The sequence below is a fragment of the Ostrea edulis genome, chromosome 9 (genome assembly GCF_947568905.1).
Source record: "Ostrea edulis chromosome 9, xbOstEdul1.1, whole genome shotgun sequence".
Lineage (NCBI taxonomy): Eukaryota > Metazoa > Mollusca > Bivalvia > Ostreida > Ostreidae > Ostrea > Ostrea edulis.
Window position 1 is genome coordinate 62130286 of NC_079172.1, and position 27660 is coordinate 62157945.

Below are 27660 nucleotides of genomic sequence, written 5' to 3' on the forward strand. Positions count from 1 at the left end.
GCTATATGTTTATGGATGAATATCTTAGAATTGCCATGCAAGAAACAAATTGCCGTCAGAATAGGTGTAAGAGTTAGGGCATCGGACATCAGAGATAGGTCAGTATTGAGTGATATGTTACAATATTTACATTCACTGAATCTTTTCTCTTATATAATTTCTATTGAAATTGACATTGCTTTCATCTGCGACAATGAATGCAAGTTTGTTGCTAACTAGTTCTATCCGGTTTTCAGTACCACCTGTCTGTGTGATCATTACCAAATATGGAACGTCATTAAGGTCAAAGGGTGCATTGGGTGTTCCGTTTAACGCAATGAAAGGGTCAACCATATGAGATATTAGTTCTTAAATCTAGTTTATATCTTAAAACAAGACATATAAATATAAACAACAGAATGTCTTTCTTTGCTGTTTCATCGGATGATGAAGGTAGCAATCATTGCAGAAACAAGATGTATTGGTGAAACAAAAATGCCCCCGATAATGGCCAATTCCAAAGATGGCCAATTCAAAAAAGTATAATGTCATAAGGACAAATATATTGGTACCAGTAGAGAGATCTTATCACAAAAAATGCTCATGTGCAATATGAAAGCTCTAATATTTACAATTTAGAAGTTATGACCAATGTAAATATTTTTAAAAGTAGGTCAAACTCCAAGGGCAAGGTCACAAGGTCAAAAATATTGGTACATACGGAAAGGTCTTATCAAAAGAAATATTCATGTGAAATATCAAAGCTCTAGTACTTACTGTTCAAAAGTTATTATCAAGGTTAAAGTTTCATAACAGAATGACAGGACAAAATCAATATGTCCCCCGATCTTCGATCTCTGGGGCATAAAAATCATAACCCCATGTAAGCTTACGCGGCTGGGTTATGATTTTTTTTCTGCAATGCGAGCTATATACTTACACCACCCGATGAAACAATAAAGAAAGCATTTTATTATTTAAATGAAACAGCAGAGACTTCACACTGACAAAATATTAGCGAATGAATGGTGAAGATAATGAACAGTAATCAATCTCTTAACTCCTATTAGCAATACAAAATATATATTTGGGCAAACACGGACCCCTGGACACACCAGAGGTGGGATCAGGTGTCTAGGAGGAGTAAGCATCCACTGTCGACCGGTCACACCCGCAGTGAGCCCAATACCTGATCAGGTAAACGGAGTTATCCGTAGTCAAAATCAGTGTGACAAGAACGGCCTAACAATCGGTATGAAACACGTCAGTGAATGTAAACATTTTTATGCAATAATTACGCCTGGATTTGGCAGGGTGGGGCAGTTTTGTGTAATAATTACGCCTGGATTTGGCACGGTGGGACGGTTTTTATGAAAAGAAAGAAAAGGAACACTGACTTAATTCCTGTCTGTCCTGCTAAGTTGTATTGAATTTCCAGCCAATGGTAACATCTGTTCAAGTTGTTGTCCGTTAGGTGGAGCTCCTCTACCGTCATCCGAAGATACCAACCATCAGGGGCCTGTGTGTCAAAAAGAGCATGGTATAAACCTTTACTAATCCTTTATAAAGTGATCAATTCATACAAACCTTTACTAATCCCTATAAAGTGATCAATTCATACAAACCTTTACTAATCCCTTATAAAGCGATCAATTTATACAAACCTTTACTAATCCCTATAAAGTGATCAATTCATACAAACCTTTACTAATCCCTTATAAAGCGATCAATTTATACAAACCTTTACCAATCCCTTATAATGAGATCAATTCATACAAACCTTTACCAATCCCTTACAAAGCGATCAATTCATACAAACCTTTACCAATCCCTTATAATGAGATCAATTCATACAAACCTTTACCAATCCCTTATAATGAGATCAATTCATACAAACCTTTACCAATTCCTTATAATGAGATCAATTCATACAAACCTTTACCAATCCCTTATAATGAGATCAATTCATACAAACCTTTACTAATCCCTATAAAGTGATCAATTCATACAAACCTTTACCAATCCCTTATAATGAGATCAATTCATACAAACCTTTACCAATCCCTTATAATGAGATCAATTCATACAAACTTTTACTAATCCCTTATAAAGCGATCAATTCATACAAACCTTTACTAATCCCTTATAAAGTAATGAATTCATCCAAACATTTACGAATCCCTTATCAAGAGACCTATTCATACAAACCTTTGCTAATCCATTATAAAGTAAGCAATTCATCCAAACATTTACTAATCCCTTACAAAGTGATCAATTCATCCAAACCTTTACTAATCCCTTATAAAGCGATCAATTCATCCAAACCTTTACTAATCCCTTATAAAGTGATCAATTCATACAAACCTTTACTAATCCCTTATAGGACGATCAATTCATATAAACCTTTACTAATCCCTTATAAAGTAATCAATTCATACAAACCTTTACTAATCCCTGATAAAGCGATCAATTCATACAAACCTTTACTAATCCCTTATAAAACGATCAATTCATCCATACCTTTACTAATCCCTATAAAGTGATCAATTCATCCAAACCTTTGCTAATCCCTTATAAAGCGATAAGTTCATACAAACCTTTACTAATCCCTTATACAGGGATCAATTCATCCAAACATTTACTAATCCTTTATACAGAGATCAATTCATACAAACCTTTACTAATCCCTTATAAAGTAAGCAATTCATCCAAACATTTACTGATCCCTTACAAAGCGATCAATTCATCCAAACATTTACTAATCCCTTACAAAGCGATCAATTCATACAAACCATTATCAATCCCTTACAAAGCGATCAATTCATACAAACCTTTACTAATCCCTTATAAAGCGATCAATTCATACAAACCTTTACTAATCCCTTATAGGATGATCAATTCATATAAACCTTTACTAATCCCTTATAAAGTAATCAATTCATACAAACCTTTACTAATCCCTGATAAAGCGATCAATTCATGCAAATCTTTACTAATCCCTGATAAAGCGATCAATTCATGCAAACCTTTACTAATACTTTATAAAGTCAACGATTCATACAAACCTTTACACCCCAGCGACATATTTTTCCGAGTGGGTAAGACACAGGATAGCCTGGTGACGTCACATATACATCTTTTCCAAGAGGAACTTCCACCATTCCCCCGCAGTCTGAGAAGTCACAAATGTTTGAAATATTTCTATTGGCAGATAAAACACAATCAAAATTGCTTGTACTAAAAAATTTTGATTAGAGTGAAAATGAAACGAAAATTGGAAATGAAAACTACATTCTTACAGACACGATTCATGTTTGTAATGATTAAAACATCAACAAAAAATTGTATCTTTATGTCAACATATTGGGATAAAGTATACTTAGAATAAAATTTTGTAAATGATGGTCACAGTCGTGTATATGCAAACAAATCTAAGCAGTATTGATGGTGATATCTGACTTGTAAGCAGTAATGGTGATATCTGACTTGTAAGCAATAATCATGGTGATATCTGACTTGTAAGCAGTAGTGATGATGATATCTGAATTGTAAGCAGTAAAGATCGTGATATTTGACTTGTAAGCAGTAGTGATGGTGATATCTGATTTGTAAGCAATAATGATGATATCTCACTTGTAAGCAGTAGAGATCGTGATATCTGACTTGTAAGCAGTAAAGATCGTGATATCTCACTTGTAAGCAGTAGTGATGATGATATCTGAATTGTAAGCAGTAATGATGATGATATCTGACTTGTAAGCAGTAGTGATGGTGATATCTGACTTGTAAGCAGTAAAGATCGTGATATCTGACTTGTAAGCAGTAATGGTGATATCTGACTTGTAAGCAATAATCATGGTGATATCTGACTTGTAAGCAGTAGTGATGATGATATCTGACTTGTAAGCATTAAAGATCGTGATATTTGACTTGTAGGCAGTAGTGATGGTGATATCTGATTTGTAAGCAATAATGATGATATCTGACTTGTAAGCAGTATAGATCGTGATATCTGACTTGTAAGCAGTAAAGATCGTGATATCTGACTTGTAAGCAGTAATGATGATATCTGATTTGTAAGCAATAAAGATCGTTATAACTGACTTGTAAGAAGTAATGAGGATGATATCTGACTTGTAAGCAGTAAAGATCGTGATATCTGACTTGTAAGCAGTAAAGATCATTATATCTGACTTGTAAGCAGTAATGATGATGAATTCTGACTTGTAAGCAGTAAAGATCGTTATATCTGACTTGTAAGCAGTGAAGATCGTGCTATCTGACTTGTAAGCAGTAGTGATGGTGATATCTGATTTGTAAGCAGTAATGATGATGATATCTGATTTGTAAGCAATAAAGATCGTTATAACTGACTTGTAAGAAGTAATGAGGATGATATCTGACTTGTAAGCAGTAAAGATCGTGATATCTGACTTGTAAGCAGTAATGATGATGAATTCTGACTTGTAAGCAGTAAATATCGTGATATCTCACTTGTAAGCAGTAAAGATCGTGATATCTCACTTGTAAGCAGTAGTGATGGTGATATCTGATTTGTAAGCAGTAGTGATGGTGATATCTGACTTGTAAGTAGTAGTGATGGTGATATCTGACTTGTAAGCAGTAAAAATCGTGATATCTGACTTGTAAGCAGTAGTGATGGTGATATCTGACTTGTAAGCATTAAAGATCGTGATATTTGACTTGTAGGCAGTAGTGATTGTGATATCTGATTTGTAAGCAATAATGATGATATCTGACTTGTAAGCATTATAGATCGTGATATCTGACTTGTAAGCAGTAAAGATCGTGATATTTGACTTGTAAGCAGTAATGATGATGATATCTGATTTGTAAGCAATAAAGATCGTTATAACTGACTTGTAAGAAGTAATGAGGATGATATCTGACTTGTAAGCAGTAAAGATCGTGATATCTGACTTGTAAGCAGTAATGATGATGATATCTGATTTGTAAGCAGTAAAGATCGTTATAACTGACTTGTAAGAAGTAATGATGATGATATCTGACTTTAAGCAGTAGTGATGGTGATATCTGACTTGTAAGCAGTAGTGATGGTGATATCTGACTTTAAGCAGTAGTGATGGTGATATCTGACTTATAAGTAGCATTGATCGTGATATCTGACTTGTAAGCAGTAGTGATGGTGATATCTGACTTGTAAGCAGTAGTGATGGTGATATCTGACTTGTAAGTAGTAGTGATGGTGATATCTGACTTGTAAGCAGTAAAAATCGTGATATCTGACTTGTAAGCAGTAAAGATCGTGATATCTGACTTGTAAGCAGTAGTGATGGTGATATCTGACTTGTAAGCAGTAAAGATCGTAATATCTGACTTGTAAGCAGTAAAGATCGTGATATCTCACTTGTAAGCAGTAATGATGGTGATATCTGACTTGTAGGTTGAAATAATTACCGTCATCACTTATCACGTTTTCACACCTGGCACCATCATAACCTTTTGGACAGTAACATACACATTTGTGATTGACGAATCCTCCATTTTCGCACTTTGGTGGGTTAACACAATCTTCTACGAAAGTCAAGGAATTATTGAAGTGAAAACACATTGGAAAAATGGTTTAGCTTGCAGTGTCCAACATTTATTATTTGTTTCTTTCATTTCAATCTCGCTCTCTTTACAAATTCCAAAATTACAAACATGGTTTAAAAAATCGTATCCCTTTTGACAAATGTTAGCAAAATTCAAATGATGTACATTCCCCAAGTGGCTTTGCTTACTCGTGCTATATGTAAATATTATCAGGGTGCCACATCGTAACCGGGAGGTCGTGATCACGAGTCCCGCTGGTGCGATAAACCTAAGGACGTAAACAGAGGTAGTGATTGCTCCTTCGCCAAACGCTCGGCAATTGTAATCACAAATCTTTCTGATATTACCTGAAAAACGAAGGCTCAGTGTCGCCTCAGACGTTGGAACACTAACAAACTTTCACAGCTGCGGCTCTGAGCACTAAGCATTTCTCTAAATTTATGGTACGTCACCTACAGCTGGTAACGTCTCACAGACCTGACCTTTAGGAACTAATCGTTTTCTTACTTGTACATTGGTAGTTCACCGTAATGTCCTTTACATCGTAGAAATCCAGTCCAACTCCTGCCCCTGTCCCTGCTAAAAACTCTAGATCCCTGTCCAGAAACTCCATCGACTGCCCTCCAGTGACAGAGAAGGCCTGGAGAGAAAAGATCAACAGCTGTTCTGTATGGAGCGCCAAATTAACATAAACTCAAATAATTGAAGATATCTTCAATTATTTGAAGATATCATCAATTCAATTATTGTTCTCTTTAATTGAATTAATGCGCGCATTAAATCAATTATTGCTCTCATCAAAGGAATTAATGCGCGCTTCAATTCAATTATTGCTCTCATCAATTGAGTTAATGCGCGCATCAATTGAATTAATGAGAGCAATAATTGATTTAATGAGCGCATTAATTCATTTATTGCTCTCTTCAATTCAATTGATGCGCGCATTAATTCAATTAATGAGAGCAATAATAGATTTGATGCGCGCATTAATTCTATTATTGCTCTCTTCAATTCATTTGATGAGAGCATCAATTTAGTAGAAATATTGCTCGCAATAATTAATTTAGAGCTCGGTATAAATAATTTGATGATCTCTTTAATTCAATTGAAGATATCTTTAAATCATTTACAATGCTTTTGTATATCATTAATTCAATTCTGGATATGTTGAATTGAAGATATCTTTAATTATATAGTTGCTCTCTCTAAAAGAATTATTGCTCTCTTCAAATGAATTAAAGATATCATTAATTCAATTGAAGAGAGCAATAATTGAATTAATGCGCGCATTAAATCAATTATTGCTCTCATCAAATGAATTAATGCGCGCATCAATTCAATTATTGCTCTCATCAATTGATTTAATGCGCGCATTATATCAATTATTGCTCTCTTCAATTGAATTGTAGCGCGCATCAATTCAATTGTTGATATCATTAATTCATTTGAAGAGATCATTAATTCAATTAAAGCGCGCATCAAATCAGCTGAAGAATTAATGCTCTCATCAATTCAATTAATGCGCGCAATAATTCAGAATTGAAGATATCATTAATTATTTGAAGAGATCTTTAATTAAATTGTTGCGCGCATCAAATGAATTGATGATATCTTCAAATAATTGAAGATATCTTCAATTATTTGAGTTTATGTTAATTTGGTGCTCCATAGTTCTGAGTGTGTCACTGGGTGTTTCCTTTTCATGTGACAGGATTGACGGAATATGTACTAGTAGTGAAATTCTCATTTCATGTGAGAGGATTGACGGAAGATACACTTATATTTTCATGTGAGAGGATTGATGGAAGATACACTTATATTTTCATGTGAGAGTATTGACGGGAGATGCACTAATATGCATCGTACTCTCGGGTTCAGAAAGGATACTGGTTTCTGTTTCTGTTGTAATTACGAGTGCTGACAACGATGAGGAGGAGGGTGATGATAAGGATAATGATGGTTAGCATGATGATGATCAGATGAATAAAGATAATTACCCAGAGACTATACTGCATAATGCTTTCGTAGTCATACGCATTGTGGTCAAATGTGCTCGTCTTCGCCATATTTCCATTGTTGATGTTGTGCTTGAGGTTTTCTTTAATCATGCGGATATTGTCGTCACGATCACTCCGAGACTGTTCGTGCATTAATCCCACAGCATGAAGCATTTCATGGACTGCTATACCAACCTGTCAAATAAGTCATTATACAAGATTGTGAGGCTGGCGCTTCATTACGAACATGCTTTATACAAGATTGTGAGACTGGCGCTTTATTGCGAACATGCTTTACACAAGATTGTGAGACTGGCGCTTTATTGTGAACATGCTTTATACAAGATTGTGAGACTGGCGCTTTATTGCGAACATGCTAGTTTCTGATTTATAATGTTGATGTCCCTCATGAAGTAGAATCAAGGTAACTTTTATCTCAGTTTTATTTTCGCGCGTATTCTAATTGGGCGAATTTAAAATTTGACAAATATGAATTCGTTTGTCATCTTAGAGTGGAAAGAACCCATTTCCAAATTCAAATTGGAACAAAATTATTTTCTCAATGCGTATAACCGAAAACAACATATTTCGAAAATTTCCCTGTATTCAGTAGATATAACCCCGTTAGGATCCAGGTTAGAATAGGTTCCCAGTACACCTTGCTTGTCATAAGAGGTTCCTAAATGGGAGGGTCCTTCAGATGAGATCGCAAAAACCGAAGTATTGTGTCACAGCAAGTGTGGCACGATAAAGATTCCTCTTGCTCAAAGGCCGTACGCGCCAATCATAGACCTAAATCTTGCAGCTCTTCACTGGCAATGGTGACGTCTCCATATGAATGTGAGATTCTCGAGTGGGACGTTAAACAATGTACAATCCATCAATAACCAGTAGGTACCGGTAAGTCTAACTGTCCTTCAGTAGTCGTCAAAAATCTTGGTAACTGATTATCTCTCTACTTTTGCATGTGACCAAAGTTTTATAAAATGTTATAATCGTTTGCCATAAACTTGAATCGAGGGGACATCACTGAGGGAAAGTTACAGAGCAATGAAGCTTTCTAATTATATGCGAAATTTGATGCAAAACTAAAGAATGCACTGACTTCTAACTTTAAAGCTGACATGAATTAATATAGTAGAATTCTCTGTGTCCGCCATATTTCTCTGCTTATCCGCCATATTAGATTAATGTTCTATTGTTGTATGTACCAGGACTTGTCTGGTTTATAAGGGGATGAGTTTTGCTACGCTTCACTTCACATCAGTGTCTTCGATTCACCTGTACAGGTAGCATCGAGAGATAACACGTACATCCCCGATACTAATTGATAGGACATCAAGAAGAAATGAAATCACGTTTTAGAACACCATGCAGTGCTCAAAATTATAATAAAAATATCGTACAGAAGTAAATCATTCTAAAAGCTATGGATAAATAAATTTAGAATGACTTTTCTTTATGTGAATGTTCATACAGTTGCAGTAAACATGTCAAAATTATACAAAAACGCGGAGAAATATATTATCCATTATCTATTGATAGAATGGAATAAGTAAAGGGCATAAAATCTATACCATTCACACTCACTTGCAAATATTACTTAACTTATGCACATGACGTGTATGCTCACCATGAAAGCGCATCGAATGTGGACGGCTATTTACCTGGGCCTACTCGTACTATATGTAAAGGACCGCAGATGTACGTGTACACTTGTCGAAAATACTCTTAAGTAGTAGTAAAATTCCCTTTATTTGCATAATCCATGAAACCATTTGTATTCCTACAGTAAACACCGCTATACAGACCACGACACACTTAGTCCGCACCGATCAGCTATCTTCAATCGGGGAAAGTATCGGAGTAGAATATTTACCCTGAATTGTGCATGAATCCTTATATCGTATGATTTACTGGCCAGAGTGTAGCAGATTTGTAAATCAGGAAATAATTCATGAACATAAATTGCGAGTAATCATATAATTTGCATATACAACACTGTGTACAAGTACATGTATGTGGGATTAGAGAGAGAGAGAGCGAGAGAGAGAGAGAGAGAGAGAGAGAGAGAGAGAGAGAGAGAGAGAGAGATTAAACACGATGATCTTGTTGGCTGATATGTTATTTATTTCTCACTAACTTCTCAATAGAGAATTTTTGTTTTGTCTTTTATTTAGGAGTGAGAGGTCCCCTCTAAACATGGCTACTGCGATGTATACGAACATCGACTAGAATTCAAAATAATGGTCTCCAAGCATAAATAAACTAGTCCACCTTATCATTTCTCAAACGTTCTATCCAGAAGTACATCTTGCCTAACACGCAAAGTGTATGACTATAGTTTAGAAACATGAAAACGATGAAATTTTCATTTTCAATGTTTATGAATTTCTTGCGCTGTATGCTACCACCTTACATAAAAAGAAAATAATGTCTTGGTAAAAAAGATTTAACATCCACGGTCGCTATGTCACTTCATAAGAAGGGCATGTAGCAACACAAAATGTAATAACGACACAAAAATGTAATACACTATTATTATTTTTAATTACTTCAGTTTATGCTAATTTGGTGCTTAATAGATCTTATATATCTATGACATTTTGTGTTATCACGTGCACATTCTGCGCTAAACTCGACGCAAATGGTAAATGCAAAATGTAATAATTGAATTTATCCTATGCTGCATCGTTATCAGGCACATCGAATCAAGGGAAGGGGACATGCTTGTTTGTTTATTGACCAAAGGAGCTCTGTGGCTCATAGGTACACTGTGGACAATACAGGCAAATGGCAAAGAATTCAGAATTATTACAATATGTAAATATATATTATCAGAGAAATAAATTTAGAAACTAATAAATCTAAGCAACAACAATAGAAACATAATTGATAACAGTTAACAGATAGTGCTTCTCTTTGTTTTGTAGCTCTCACTAAATACTGACAAAGCTTATGAATAGTTTTAATATACATTAAAAAGTTCTACAAGTTTGAAAAAGGAAGGTATTTTTGTAGTGATATGGTTTGATATATTTTTCACGTAAACCGAAAAATGCTGGGCATATCAAAACGAAATGAAATTCATCTTCTATTATTGACAATATGTTGGAAACTTAAAGGAGTTGCATCGGTGCCTATAATTGAATTCATTGTTAGAAAATTTAAAAAAAAAAAAATATTAGTTTGAATTTGACAAGTAGAAAATACGGACTTCATATGCACTTCAAAATGAATGCATTTTGCTCTGATTATTACAAAATGAGCATTTGCGTTCGATTCCAGGTAAATGTTTGTACCTTCCATTTTCAACATTCAAAGAATGTGCAGAAATTCGATATTTGCATAGTAATGACTTTTGCTTGTGTGACACCTTATATGTTAATATGTCCTTCACCTTTATTACAGTGTAACAATGACCATTGATTGTTATTTTGTAATGCAAATAAAATATATACAGTGTATTGGGTGACCCCCACTTAACCCAAGATTGAAAGTTCTGATACTGATATGAAAAAACGCCCACCACCACCACCAATTAAGAAAATGAAGATTGGGTAAAAAAAACAATTATGAGGCACTCAAAGTAGATGACTCTAACCACCCCATCCCATCCTCCAACAATTGAGATTATTGATTTAGATATTAATGAAAACAAAGCTGCATAGTGCTGGGTTTTGTTTCTTCTTCTAATGAGTCTGATGAAATTTAAAGAAAGAAACCCGCATTTGCATTCAATATACATGTAGATGCACTTCAAAATGAATGCATTTTGCTCTGATCGAAAGCATGTCTCTAAACTTTCGGGGACGAATCTTGCAGACAAAAAATCTAAAATAAAAAGTCCGTATTTTCTACTTGTCAAATTCAAACTAATATTTTTTTTTTTATTTTCTAACAATGAATTCAATTATAGGCACCGATGCAACTCCTGTAAGTTTCCAACACATTGTCAATCGCATTGAAAATAGCTGAATATTTTTAATGTTTGTAAGCTTATACTGGCATGCACATCACTGATTAATTTTCATTCCTTCTGTAAAATGATATTGTACAGTCCTCTCTCGCTCTCTCTCTCTCTCTCTCTCTCTCTCTCTCTCTCTCGCTCTCGCTCGCTCTCGCTCTCTCTCTCTCTCTTTAATCAATTACTATATACATGCAAATTGACCTAAGATACTTATGTGGTTCCCAAAGAGGCAACGATTCTTAAAAGTTGTACTATATTTTCGTCTATATATTCCCTTATACTGTACATAAATATTTGGGTAATTAACTGTTTATTTTGGATTGCTACATATAATGCAATTCTCGTATTATTTTCACCCGATCATAATTCCCTTATCTATTTATCTACGTTTGTATGTGATCATCGATAAATTTTGAATTGTGCACGCAATATATCCAATCAGATGCTCAATGTACATGTACGTGCATGATCAGATTCCTGATTTCTATAAACTGCAAAATCCCTAAACAGTCAAGCATTCAGTACATGCAGGGGAAAAAATCGACTCTGATATCTCCCCTGATTGAAGACACCCTGTTTGGCACGAGCGAAGTGTGTCGCAGTCTGTATCATGGAATGACGTGTTGTAAAGTTCGAACGAGATACAAATGGAATTTATCATTTCGTTTCGTGGATATATCAGAATAAAGAGAATCTAACATTTTCGGTAAGTGCACATATCCGGTACCTGTTGAATAGATGTCCGCATTTAATGCGGGTTTTTTTTTGGGGGGGGGGGGTTTGGTTTTTTTTTTTTTTGTTGCGAGTATGCCATGTGAATTACATATCATGCACATGCGCCTGCATTTTGCAAAATATATATTTTATGCTCTTTGCTTATTTCATTTTATCAGTATGTAATTGGCAAATGAATTCTCCGCATTTATTCCATAATAAACTGCAAATACTTGAAAGTATGCAAGAAAAGCTTTTTTCGCATTTTGGTGAAAATTATACAAACTTCCAGAATATTTTACTAATATACCTGTCAATATTTATTTTGTAATTTTGGGCAATGCATGATGTTTTAAAACATGATTTTATTTATTTATTATTCCCTATACTTTACTATCGGAGATGTGCACTGGTCTAGTCCAACTAGAAAATCACTCGGCTGTGACAATCACATTTAGGGTATATACGGATAGAGTAAATTAGGCTACCTGAAGGACATACGGCGGATAAGATGAGAATTGTGTACGTATCTATTTATTCATGTCAGCTTTAATGTACTTGTAAATATGACCTAAAGGAGTGACGAAAACATCTTGATATAATGTCCCTTTTTATAAAACAAAAACAGGAAAATAATACACATTGTCTACATGCATGTATGAAAGTAAATGTCTCTTTTGAACTCTTCACTATACAATACTTACACTCATACATCCTGGTTCACTCATCCCGATCGATTGAGGACTGGATGCTATATAACCCACGTAAGACCAACATCCACTGTCAAATAAAGAATAAAATCTGATTCATCAGGAATTAGGACCCAAATAAAAACTAAAATCTGATTCATCAGGAATTAGGACCCAATTAAAAACTAAAATCTGATTCATCAGAAATTAGGACCCAAATAAAAACTAAAATCTTATTCATCAGGAATTAGGACCCAAATACAAACTAAAATCTGATTCATCACGAATTAGGACCCAAATACAAACTAAAATCTGATTCATCACGAATTAGGACCCAAATACAAACTAAAATCTGATTCATCACGAATTAGGACCCAAATAAAAACTAAAATCTGATTCATCACGAATTAGGACCCAAATAAAAACTAAACTTTGATTCATCACGAATTAGGACCCAAATAAAAACTAAACTTTGATTCATCAGGAATTAGGACCCAAATAAAAACTAAACTTTGATTCATCAGGAATTAGGACCCTACATAGATCTAGAGATGATATCTACCTTTACACGTACTAGTGCTAATGACATATAATTCATTGATATCTGTAATGAAACTGGAGTGATAGTGTTCTTTATCCAAATGTTGATTTCTACTACCTTTTTATAAAATATGAAAACATTAGGTATAGTGAGAATATCTGCTGTAACCTTGACCTTTGTATAAAATATGAAAACTCTAAGTGTAGTGAGAATATCTGTTGTAACCTTGACCTTTGCCCTCATCACAAAAAAATCATTAGGTTTTTCTTTAATGATCAATTACCTGTGTACAAAATATGAATGTTTATATTAATAATAATTCAATATATCGCGTCACAACAAAAGTGATAACAACCTAACTATAGTACGTAAAACAGGTAAACAGACAGACGCCCATAAATCTACAGTACGTAAAACAGGTAAACAGACAGACGCCCATAAATCTAAAGTACGTAAAACAGGTAAACAGACAGACGCCCATAAATCTACAGTACGTAAAACAGGTAAACAGACAGACGCCCATAAATCTACAGTACGTAAAACAGGTAAACAGACAGACGCCCATAAATCTATAGTACGCAAAACAGGTAAACAGACAGACGCCCATAAATCTACAGTACGTAAAACAGGTAAACAGACAGACGCCCATAAATCTACAGTACGTAAAACAGGTAGGCAGACAGACGCCCATAAATCTACAGTACGTGAAACAGGTAGGCAGACAGACGCCCATAAATCTATAGTATGTGAAACAGGTAGGCAGACAGACGCCCATAAATCTATAGTACGTAAAACAGGTAGGCAGACAGACGCCCACAAATCTATAGTACGTAAGACAGGTAGGCAGACAGATGCCCATAAATCTATAGTACGTAAAACAGGTAGGCAGACAGACGCCCATAAATCTACAGTACGTAAAACAGGTAGGCAGACAGACGCCCATAAATCTACAGTACGTAAAACAGGTAGGCAGACAGACGCCCATAAATCTACAGTACGTAAACAGGTAAACAGACAGACGCCCATAAATCTAAAGTACGTAAGACATAAAAATTGCACATTGTACCAAAATGAAAGTGCATTATAATCATATTGTGCCATTGACCTTTAACCTCGTGACCAAAAAATCTATAGACGTCTTCCTGAAATCATCAACAACATTTGTATAAAATAGGAAACGTCAATGTTTTAAACTTCTTCATGAATTGTGTCACAATGAAGCATTGTAAAGTTGGATAATAGAATGGCTGTAGTGACCTTGACCTTTGACCTCATGATTTAAAAATATTTGTTTTGTCCCTATTAAAATGACGCTTTGTCATTGGATAAAACACATCACGTGTTTGCCGTCTAATATTTGCCTTCCATTGATTTTAAACCCCCGATATACTTTCATAGACAGTCAGTAGCAAACCTTGATAAGCACTGTTGTATCTCCTTTAAGTAGTCAGTGGTTAACTACATTTGCTTATGAAAAGTGACCGCGGACAAAGACAAACAGACGGACAATTTGATTCCTTTAATGCCTACCGCTTCTTACCGCGGGGCTGTAATAGGATACCCATGAGATCAGACTCACTCTGAATTTCGAAACTGGACGTAGTTATTGTGTCCTAATTCCTCTGCCAGCTCTGGTGTATATGGCAGCCATTTCAGACAAGTCAGATTGTTGAAGAGTTCCGCTGCTTTATTAATGGCATCATAACTGCCTTGCCTAACTAAAAAAAAAGAGGAAGAAATACCTTGAAATCGGATCTATGAAATTTAGTGAAAGGTGAATTCCTAAATTCCTATGGTAAAAGAAAGAGACAAAATCCTTGGAACCCTTGCACTACTACTTAGGCGATCTAACCACTGAGCTTAGAACCTGGCTGACACACAACGTTTGGTAATATTACTACAATATAAATTTGAACTTATTTTGGAAATCATTCAAAAACATTTTATATCGAGATGAAAAATTATTGTTATAGAAGGTGTCAGAAACGTCAATGTGTGCTTAATTTTAACTGGTTAAAACAAATTTAAAAAATTGATATCATAATAAATAAAACATTGGTACGAGAGAGAGAGAGAGAGAGAGAGAGAGAGAGAGAGAGAGAGATTTCTACGATAAGTGTATTGTACTTACAGATACATACACTTTACGCATCTTTCTGACACTATATACTAGATATTGGTTTGTTAAGACAATATTTTCATTTTAAACAAATGTCAATTTCAAATGTGTCTTCGCATTATCAACTACTTCCGCATAAAAAAAATTAACAGATGGTTTTGAAACTGTTAACATGTAAGCATTTAATAAAATTGACAAAAAAGGCGACCACGGCCTCCATTAAAAAGTTGTATTGGAATCGAACAAGGATTCCAAATACATGTATGTATTCGCGTTAAACAAATCATCATCTAACCACATATAAATATTCTCTACAGAGATACCCTTCGTTATCCCCCACCCACCCCCCTACTCCTTCACATCTATCGTGGCCGGCGACAAAATATACCGAAAGGTTTATTTTGTCGCCGACAACAATATACACTGCAATGCAAAAAAAAAATATGCCTTGTCTCGGCACATATTGTCGTTAGCAATGATATATGTACCGACAGACAACATATGTACCGTAAAGGCACGTACATATCGTCGCCGACGGCAATATATGCCGGACTACAATACGTTGCATACCGTCACAAGCCCTATATCTTCATCAGGTAAACGGAACAATCCATAGTCAAAATTAGTATATAAAAACGACCTAATAATTGGACACGATTTTCAATCAATAAAGAAGTAGTGAAACTTGTCATCAATTATATTTCATATACTAGTCTGAAATATAAGCTCGTTATCGAATCAATTATATTGGAAAATTCAGACCTTTAGGTAAACATGTATTATCCATTTACGGGTATTACAATAAAGTTTCAGTAGAGTTTAGTAGTAGATATCAGTTCTTAGGACTACAATATTTAACATGCTATAGAGTACTGTAAAACATCGGCATTATTCGCTGAAGATCTTGTAGTTGAGGGTGGAGTAGCGTCACGCTACTGCGTGAAACATTGAATTCACAGGGAACTGTACATAAACCAACGAGTTATCATTTTCTGTATAAATTATAAACATCTACCAACCTATTGTGTTGTTGTCAATGTTAAAAGGAACGATATTTTTCGGCCACTTCCAAGCAGCTCGCCAGAAACTTCTCTTTTTCCTGCGTTCCTACAACACGAAGCCATTTTCAATACTACGGCTTTGATAACACTGCATTCTTTTTGCATACCTACAACACGAAGCAATTTCAATACCACGGCTTTAATCATTCTGCATTGCAGAAATTTGTGAAAGTTATTGCAACCCAGACGTCGACTGTGAATTAAAATTGTTTTCCTTTCCAGTATTTCATCAAAAGGCATGGATCGATCACTGAAAACTGATTCGTACTATTTTATGTCAAGTGGGTTTAAATTTACCTATTGATTCTACAAAAGAACATTTTCAAAGAATGGCGCGATTCTTTAACTATTTGTGCTATCATCTCCCTTTTGGAAAGGGACGTGGTCCTTCAAGCCCTTGAGGATCCGGGTTAGAATAGGTCCTCAGTACCCCTTGCTTGCCGTACGAAGCGACTAAAAGGAGGTCCCGTGTCACAGCTGGTGTGGCACGAAAAAGATATTTCCCTGCTCCAAGGCCGTAAGTGCCGAGAATAGGCCTAAATTTTCCATCCTTTCGCCGACAATGATGACCTCTCCATATGAGTGAGATATCATCGAGTGGGACGTTAAACAATATACAACTAACCATCATCAATTCATCAAACCTAGTTTCCTTTACCCAAGGATAAGTTATGCTTAGTTTGGTTGAAATTGATCCAGTGGTTCTGAAGAAGATTTTTCCCTTTATGTTTTAATGTAGAAATTTACAAGCCTCCTGTGGCCCCATTATTGATCCAGGAGTCACGGTTTATGATGGAAAGTTTTTTGTTTTTGTGGTTTTTGAGAAGATTTATAAAACACGCATTCAAAGTTCAGGTTTTGTAATTATGCCCCCTTTATAGAAGGCGTGACCCTTACTTTGTTGAAACTTGAATTCCCTTTACAAAAGGATACTTTGTGTCCAAGTGGTTATAGAGAAGATGAAAATGTGAAAAGTTTACGACAACAACGGATAATGGACAAATTTCGATAAGAAAATCTCACTTGGGCCATTCGGTCGGGTAAGCTAAAGTATCTCCCCGAAAGCATTCAAATGTAAATCTAATTTAGCTATATCATCGGGCCGTTCTTATGTTCTCAAACAGAACTTGATTTCTAGATTCACCAAATAGGTATTCAGTAATGAAAGTAGTATTTTTCAATATTTCAGAAAGGATTGAAGCAATTTGCTGTAATACTAACTATTTCAGAATGGATTGAAGCACTTTACTGTTATCTTTAGAACAACTTATTTGATATTCTAGAATATCTTTAGAACTACTTTACTAATATTCTAGAGTATCTTAAGAATAACTTGACTGATATTCCAGATTCTTGTAATTAGTGTCTATATAATAGAGAGAATGACCTGATCCTGGGGCATCCCTTCTATTTCAGCCTGGTCTTTGGTCAAAGGATGCTTATCCATACCCTGGCCCTTGGCAACAGCGGATAGTTCAGGATGTAAACCTTTAGCCTTTAATAGAAAGAAAGATTTAAGGTGCTTCACGTACTACACCCTGAAATAGTTTCTCAAATCATTACGAATTGATTTAATCATAAAAGATTTGATGATGTATAATAAGTATATACATGTATGCCAAAAAGACAGTAAATATGCAAATTTGGATAAAACATGGTTTTCAAACAAAAGGCCCATGGGCCACATCGCTCGCCTGAATCCCCTTGCCCCATATCTGAAGACATTCCATATATATTTGCATGTAAAACCTTAGTCCCTATTATGGCCCCAACCTACTCCTGGAGGCCATGATTTTTCCAAACTTGAATCTACACATGTCAGAAAGTTTTCATGTAAATGTCAACTTCTTTGGCCCAATGGTTCTTGAGAAGAAGATTTTTAAAGATTTTCCCTATATTTGTATGTAAAACTTTGATCCCCCCCCCTTGTGGCCACATCCTACCCCCGGGTCCATGATTTGAACAAACTTGAATCTGAATATGTCAGGAAGCTTTCATGTAAATTTCAGGTCTTCTGGCCCAATGTATCTTGAGAAGAAGATTTTTAAATGACCCCACCCTATTTTTGCATTTTTATGATTATCTCCCCTTTGAAAGGGACATGGCCCTTCATTTGAACAAACTTGAAAGCCCTTCACCCAAGAATGCTTTTGGCCAAGTTTGGTTGAGATTGGCCAAGGGGTTCTGGATAAGAAGTCGAAAATGTAAAAAGTTTACAGACAGACGAACAGATGACGGACAACAGGCGATCAGAAAAGCTCACTTGAGCTTTCAGCTCAGGTAAGCTAAAAACTTATTTCAACACTGATGAACAAAACACTCTAGCGGATTTGAACTCGAGATCTACAGTTCACCAGCCCAATGCTTTAACCACTGAGCTACGATATTAGACAAACAGATCAATCGATACAAATACATATGTACTTTCACAAAACATTTAAATCACCATCTTGTGACGTAGTGTCTTAAAGAGTATAAGCTTTAGTGCAGTGAGCTACCTTAAGCGCATTATGAGGAAATACCAGTTAAAGTAGCTCATTACATTAAGATTTTATTTAATGGCTCGTTAAAACACCTCTTATGAAGTATGATTTCACCATCGAAAGAGTGATGCAAGGTTTCAATTATTTTATATGAAGTTTTTGTGATTTTTCTCGGAATGATAAAAAGAAATGTTTTGTTTGAAAATAAGAGATTTTAGAGTCCAAATTTCGCTATGATTTGGTGTATGATATGAATGTAATGTGCCACAGCATATGCGAGAATTTGAAGTCACAAGACTTTTCCCAAATCAACAGCATAAAAGCGCAGGGCCTTTCAAAACTGTACACCATCATGCTTCAGGATAAACTGAAGTCTAGGCTTTTTGATATCGCAGACATAAATAAAAATGGAACACGCAAATATCCATATCTTGTATTAAAAAAATTAATCTAATTCGCATGATTCTGCGTCCTCCATTGGACTCGCGGTATTAATGGAGTTGTCGGAGGTCGGCGAAATTTAACGACTGAATAACCCTTATCGGTCGTTGACGTTATGAATTTTTTTATTTTTTTTTTAAAAACACCCCCTGCAACACAACCGAACAATATTGCAAACAATGGAAACATAACGCTAATTCAGATTGGTTTAAGATTCCACTAAAATTTGTACCGACACCAATCAAATGATTCATGCATATTAATCATAAACATCGTTTGTCGGCGAATTTGACCAAGCGTGATGAATGACCTGTCGAAATTTAGTGTGCGTGTTGCATTGTTATCCTCATTACAGACAACTATAAACTTCGCTTATGAATATTTTCGCAGTTTCTTTTCGATTTTAAGGCAGTTTGAAATTCATATAGCTTTTATATTATTTCTGTACACCAACAATGCAATGGCTGGCTTAATGGTTACATTTATTGCAGTTTTAAAAGGGTTCAAGCTGCGACGAAAAATAAGCTGCATGCAGTATTTACCTCTCTGATATCAACATGTCTCTGTTTAAAAAGTTCTTTGTGAAAACCAATACCCTTCCACGCACCGCTTAAAAATCGGCAGAGTCCAACCCTCACCTGACTGACTTTTCCGTTTTTCTCTACCGCCATTCCCTCTAGTAGCTCCATCAGCTGCACGTCATCAGGGTCAACATTCTGTATGGAAATAATCGGGGTCATATATCATATCATGAATAACAGCATTGTCCGTCCATATATCATGTCATGAAAAACAGCATTGTCCGTTCATATCTCATGTCATGAAAAACAGCATTGTCCGTCCATATCTCTTGTCATGAAAAACAGCATTGTCCGTTCATATCTCATGTCATGAAAAACAGCATTGTCCGTCCATATCTCTTGTCATGAAAAACAGCATTGTCCGTTCATATCTCATGTCATGAAAAACAGCATTGTCCGTTCATATCTCATGTCATGAAAAACAGCATTGTCCGTTCATATCTCATGTCATGAAAAACAGCATTGTCCGTTCATATCTCATGTCATGAAAAACAGCATTGTCCGTCCATATCTCTTGTCATGAAAAACAGCATTGTCCGTTCATATCTCATGTCATGAAAAACAGCATTGTCCGTCCATATCCCATGTCATGAAAAACAGCATTGTCCGTTCATATCTCATGTCATGAAAAACAGCATTGTCCGTTCATAGTTCATGCACAGACATCTATGTCGCTTGAATCGAATGAGTAAAGGTATAGAACTCTAAATATAGAGTACCCAAGTTTCGCCGATGAAGAAACAATAAACCAAATGGTATTCTACTCTGTATTCTGATGCACATAAACAATCTACATTACTATTAGAATTCATCCCAAAATTCCATATACTTCCCAAGATATGCAGAAATGAATTCAGATAAACGTTTATTATTTTGACTCGAATTTTGCCTCGACCTTGGCTCTGTACCACTGAACAGAAGTTTGTGCATCGCAACAAACGAATACATATTATGTACATCATGAAATATCATTTTAAGCTGAAGTCTTACTCCCAATTCATAAACTTAAGTCTGTAATAGGTTCACGTGACTGAAATTTGTAAAACCGTTTGCACTTTCACTTACTATAGCCATTTTGACCGGTGCCATTAATTACCCAAATTGAGTTCAATATCATAAATCGTCATACACCCGTGTTAATGTGGTTTGGATAAAAATAGACATTATAAGAGATGTGAATCTTAAAACACACTTGTTATCATTAGCATAGAAGTATAATCTTAAACTATATTAAATCATTTTTAATTAGTCCGAAATATCTGAATACCGATTAAAAGAAAATATCACTCCAAAATTCGATAACAGAAGCACACAATTGTAGTCAACCGAATTTTCGCTGTCATTTGAGCGAACAAATCACGAGACTCAAAACAGCTCGACAGTTTGTTAAAATGTTTTCATGAGGCTGTTTATATGATGAATGAACCCATAAAATTGATATTAGTAAGTACAAGAAGCTTCTTTTTGTTGATTAATTATGAGTTTAACATTGAATTCGACTCCAAAGTATTTAAAATCGGTCCGAGAATGCCGCCTCCAGCTGGAGGCGGCGAATTTCCAGTTTACGTAATGGCGCCGGTTCTGACGTTTTCCTGGCACGGTAAATATCAAAATCATAAGAAAAAAAAACCAGGAAAATGTCAGATATTTCGGACTAATTTTTAATCTGTGAGACTCTAAATCGCTTTGAGTTCTTTCATTCTTTGGGGTTAAATAAAGGAACCGGTCAATATGACCGTGATAAGTGAAAGTGCAGACGGTTTTACAATATTGTCAGTCACTTGGAGCTATTGCAGACTTCAATTTATGAAGTAGGATTAGAAATTCATGGCCGCATCAAACCTAAGAAGTAAATATAAGTAGTGATTGCTCCTGTGGTAAATGTTCGACATCTAAAAGTGAGAATCACATTACTAAACATATAAATCAGAGCACCCTTACATTACTAAACATGAAAAGCAATAGTTCAAAGTGCAGCTGTTCTGCTTTGCAAAATTACACTCGCACTAAATACGTCACTGATGTACGTACGTACCTAGGTGGATATTGTCGTCTGCTGTTACATGTAATATACCACATGCCGTTTCCCATTTAATCAAATGAATGTGAATGGTCAAAAATAATGCTTGAATCTTCAAGGAATATATTACTTGTTAAAAGAATCGTTCATCGTTATATAAGCTATTTAAATGTAGTTTGCCGGGTATGTAACATAAATTCTCACGAATCGTCGGTTGGTGCTATTTATACACCGTTCTGTTTACACTACAGTCATAACAACAAGAATGGCATCCGGTCTGTAAGATAGGCTTAAATTTATCCGGATTTTTATTATTATTATGATGATTTTGATAAATGTCAATGTGTTTAAATAAATAACTATATGAGCATATATTATTTGAAAATATATTTACTACTCAAATGATTCTCGTTTACTCTTCAACCGCCACTATCAACGCAAATTGCGTCACGATGGCGAATTTGTTAGCATCTTTCAACTGATATTTTAACCCCTCTTCCACCGTCGCCCGGGATGAAACTAAGAAGAATTGTAAGTTATTTAGTAAATCTTTAATCCATATAAAAATTATTCCGGGCGACGAGGGAAGAGGTGTTCAATTTCACATGTTTATCAATACAAAAACCATGAAAACACCACACCTTACTTTATTTGATTATGTACTACGCATGCGCGTAGATGAGTTGATTTCCATATGCTATTGAAAGTTACTATAAGTTACTCTTTTAGGAATTTGACAGGAAAATATCTGCAACGCAAAATAATTTTCTTCCATAAACGCCGGGCAGAATTTGGCCTAAACCGTACCTGTTCCTTAGGTCTACGATTATCACTGCACGTGTAATGTGAGAGAAAAGCAGATCGTAAATATCAAGTGGATGCATTGAATTAATCCTAACTCCCTAACTTTTTTCTTTAACATGTGATATAATATTTTTCATGAGTTCTTGAAAATGCAAACAATATAATAGAAATATGGGAGTGATTATAGAAAAAAAAAACAAATGTTAAAATAGCGCCGATAACTTCAATGATAAAAGACATTAAGCCTTTTTAACAGCTAAAAAATTCGAAATACATGTACATGTACAATGTATGTCCTTATATAGCAAGTGCAACTGTTTAGACATTGTCAGTTTGGTCTGACTATTAAGGAAATATAATTCAGACACGTGTACCTTGCGCCCCAATTCATCTATTCAAAACCGGCCTCCGTCAACTTGATAGTGAAGTTCAGCAGAAAGTTCAATTCTTTTTGACAAATTGTTTTTCTATCAATTACACAGTGCGGAGGCTTGGAATGTTTGTTTTGATAAACTTCAAGAAACGTTTTCAAAATGTTGTTTGTTCTCTTCTAATGAATAATTGTGTGTATTTTTCTAAGCCTGTTGTTGAATTTCTGAAAAATCGTGGATTCGGAAAATTCTGTTCAAACCTTCCTTTTAATTCTAAGTAATCATGTAGAAGAACGGAGGCAGAGTGGAAGAGATAAATGTATTTTGATATTTAAAAAAAATTATATATTCCCATAAGTACATGTACCATTAGATATTATAGAAGAAATCGCAGTTTGTCACGAGAGGGTTGTTTTTGCGGTATTGACAAGCCCGATAAAGAAAGTTCTCCATGAGCAGTAAAACGTGACCTATCATAAGAGAAGATACCGACAATCCTACTATTTTCCCTTAAACAACAAAGATAATACTAAACATAATAATGATGATATTAAAAATCTTTATTTCAGAAGTCGGATATACAAACGACAATGAGCATTGCTATATACTAGCTATTGACCGACTTGCACGGATGTTTGCTAGGGGATAATTTTTGGAGTACCCGGAGGAAACCCTACGTGTTCGATCAGGCGAGCACCATACCCCCTTACATACAACCACTGTCTATCAAGGAGATAAACACGGGTTACAGCAGTGAGATAGAACACAGATTACAGCAGTGAGATAGAACACGGGTTACAGCAGTGAGATAAAACACGGGTTACAGCGGTGAGATAAACACGGGTTACAGCAGTGAGATAAAACACGGGTTACAGCAGTGAGATAGAACACGGGTTACAGCAGTGAAATAGAACACGGGTTACAGCAGTAAGATAGAACACGGGTTACAGCAGTGAGACAGAACACGGGTTACAGCAGTGAGATAGAACACGGGTTACAGCAGTGAAATAGAACACGGGTTACAGCAGTGAGACAGAACACGGGTTACAGCAGTGAGATAGAACACGGGTTACAGCAGTGAGATAGAACACGGGTTACAACAGTGAGATAAAACACAGGTTACAGCAGTGAGATAAAACACGGGTTCCAGCAGTGAGATAAAACACGAATTACAGCAGTGAGATAGAACACGGGTTACAGCAGTGAGATAGAACACGGGTTACAGCAGTGAGATAGAACATGGGTTACAGCAGTGAAATAGAACACGGGTTACAGCAGTAAGATAGAACACGGGTTACAGCAGTGAGACAGAACACGGGTTACAGCAGTGAGATAGAACACGGGTTACAGCAGTGAGAAGCGAATGCGTTAACCACTACGCTACCCAGGTACCCAATTTGACTCCACCAAATTAAGTGAGTCAACAATGATAGATTTTCTAAAAACCACACAATTCACAGGCGCATTGGTCTGCGTAACCGGAACATTGATTTCTTTGATTTCATCAAAGTGAAATTGGACTGTTAGTCAGTTCTTATGGCTTACACCTCCTCATCAAACGCAAAAACAAACAAAACTACTTATGTTGGCTTTAAGAAATATTGAAATTTTAAAAAAAAATATTTTCTGGTTTACAATAAAAGTTATAAAAACATTTGCCACAGGAACTATATTTTACATATGAATAAATAATTTTCCACATGAGAGAGGTGGGGGTTAACTTACGTCTTCATCGATCATTTTGCTATGTTTTTTGGGCGACTTCTCTTTCTGGTCCTTCTCAGGGTTGTTTTCATTTTCCTCAGCTTTCGCAATTTTCCTCTTGCTCAAGTCTTCATCCTCCTCCCCAAAGAAATCTCTAAAGAGTCGCCTACCCTTCTCATAGTGATCAACTCTCTGAATAAAGAATGGAAGAGTGAAAAAATAAATCCCTTGCTTCCGGTATTGCGTCTGTAACTCTCTACATATCATTCATTACAATGGTTAAATGTTAGAACATAAAATACGTGGAAATTATCAAAACTCCCCGCTTTTGTGATTTTGTATCGAGGCGTAGGACGGTGAGGTAGGCCTTGTAAAGTAAAAATGTCTCTGATGCTGTAAGGGCTCTCATCCGAAAACAAACACATACTACATAGCATCACAATTTAATGAAAAGGTGAAGATAACGAAAAGTGATCAATCTCATAACTTCTATACGGAATACATAACTGAGAGTAGTGAAAACACGGACGCTTGGATATACCAGAGGTGGGAATAGATGCCTAGGAGGAAGCATCCCCTTTCGACCGGCCACATCCGCCAGGAGCCCTATATCTTGATCAGATGAATGGAGTAATCCGTAGTCAAATGATAATATATAATTTCCAAATTACTACCCTAGGTACTCTCAGCTTTATATTTTTATAGGATTTATGACATTAAGCCCTGTTCCTTATTTTCATCTTTTTCATTTATCTATCTGTGAAAGTTGCAAGAATGAGATATATATCGACTTGTGGAGGTATAAATAAAAATATATTTCCCTACACATCGACTTTATTTTGGGTTACTAAGCATTTTGATTGTTAATACTACATCAATTGGTTATTGAGCTCATGCTTTATATATGAAAAGGTTAAAGTAACGAACAGTCAATCTCATTAATCCCATAAAGAATTCAAAATGGAGAAGATGAGAAACACTGACCCAGGGACACTTAAGAGGAGGGAGGAGTAAGCATCCCTGTTGACCGATAGTCTTGAGTCCTTTATCTTGATCAGATTAACGTTAGTTAAAACCAGTATGAAAATAACAATCTAACAATTGGCATTAAACACGTCAGACAGTATTCCATCTAATAACAGGTTGTATTCGTAAATTAGATCATTATATCGACCATAGAACTTATGAATTGCTATTGAAACATCAGCTTGTTTATCAGTAGCCTGCCTGGATTTAAAAACTGATCATACGCAGAACAGGATCTTGCATATCAAACCAGTTGAGAGACATAAACACCATATGATATTGCTATATAAATATGGGATGTTGTCGATGGAGATGGTGAAGTTATTCCGTTTGTCATAAAGTTCATGTATATGCTATATACTATGTTGTAACAGTTGTACTTATACAGCACATATATGTATTCTCGTCTGCAACAATTTCACATCAAGATTGGGTACCTGAAATCTCTTATCTTTAGATCGAATTCTGACGAATACATTTGAACAGAAAATCTCTGTGAAATCTAAATAAAAAGCTTTTGCTTCGTCCATTAGACCATTATGTGTCCAAAGTTGTGTTTACATCATCTACCAATATACGTTAATGTGCAAATTTGTGTTTAGACGATAGGTCATTTATGTTAGTATGCAAATTCATGTTAAATGTTGATATACAATTATATGTTAATATACTAATTTATGTTTAGACGATAGATTAATTATATGTTAGTATGCTAATTCATGTTAAATTTTGATATACAATTATATGTTAATACACTAATTCACGTTTAGACGATAACCCAGTCATATGTTAATATACTAATCTATGATAAGAAGTTAGATCAATTTTCTGTAAATACATTATGTGCATACTAATTTATGTTTAGACGATAGATTAATTATATGTTAGTATGCTAATTCATGTTAAATTTTGAAATACAATTATATGCTAATACCGCAGCATCGTCCTCGGGTTCGGGTTCTTTTAGAAATTCAAGCAATTCTCGTACTTCCTTTCGGACAAAATCTAAAAAAAAAAACGAATTTTAATTATCTTCATATTTTAATATCACGAATGAATTCAATAAAGATGATATTTTGCAATTATGTCTCTATTGAAAAGAACTCTGTAGAGATTCAAAATTTACCTTCTTCATTTTCCTTTAATGGCACGGAAAACACACCAGCCAACAGGCCCACGAGGATGAACCTAATCAACATTGTGCAGCGAGTCCTGTTCCAAGGTCCGTCCACGTCTTATATACCAATCGTCTTATATACCAATCGTCTCTGTGATAAGGTTCATGTAGCGAGCAAATGCGTCTCTTTCCACCTATTATTACTAATTAACTTGGTTGAGTGAATATAGATATGTACAGATGATTTCAATACATGAATCCACTAAATGTGATGCTTCTTCGATATATTGAAAAGAGATAAGGGTTGCAAATGGATGGCTTCATCAGGCGAATAATTACACCTTCAGGTCCTGTGTCCTTTCTGCACTGTCCAACAAATTGGTATTCGTGATTATTTAAGTGCCCCGGGACAGAAGTTTGACGATACAAAAAAAAATCGGGTATAATGGAACCGTAGTCTTTCACC

At 35.4% G+C, this 27660-nt stretch overlaps 1 protein-coding gene across 1 annotated transcript in view; it reads right to left on the bottom strand.

Moving 5' to 3' along the window:
* The window catches only part of LOC125659895 (uncharacterized), a 45664-nt gene extending 18293 nt beyond the window's left edge, over window positions 1-27371 (bottom strand). The window contains exons 1-13 of the mRNA XM_048891690.2: window positions 27204-27371; window positions 27012-27082; window positions 25073-25243; window positions 20210-20287; window positions 18035-18142; window positions 16606-16693; window positions 15047-15185; window positions 12942-13017; window positions 7554-7748; window positions 6064-6196; window positions 5419-5535; window positions 3045-3151; window positions 1377-1498 (exon numbers count right to left, since the gene is read on the bottom strand). Of these exons, the coding sequence (XP_048747647.2) occupies window positions 1377-1498; window positions 3045-3151; window positions 5419-5535; window positions 6064-6196; window positions 7554-7748; window positions 12942-13017; window positions 15047-15185; window positions 16606-16693; window positions 18035-18142; window positions 20210-20287; window positions 25073-25243; window positions 27012-27082; window positions 27204-27276 (1478 nt within the window). The 5' untranslated portion in view covers window positions 27277-27371. The remainder of the gene's footprint in view (window positions 1-1376; window positions 1499-3044; window positions 3152-5418; window positions 5536-6063; window positions 6197-7553; window positions 7749-12941; window positions 13018-15046; window positions 15186-16605; window positions 16694-18034; window positions 18143-20209; window positions 20288-25072; window positions 25244-27011; window positions 27083-27203) is intronic.
* Window positions 27372-27660: the final 289 nt, after the last annotated feature.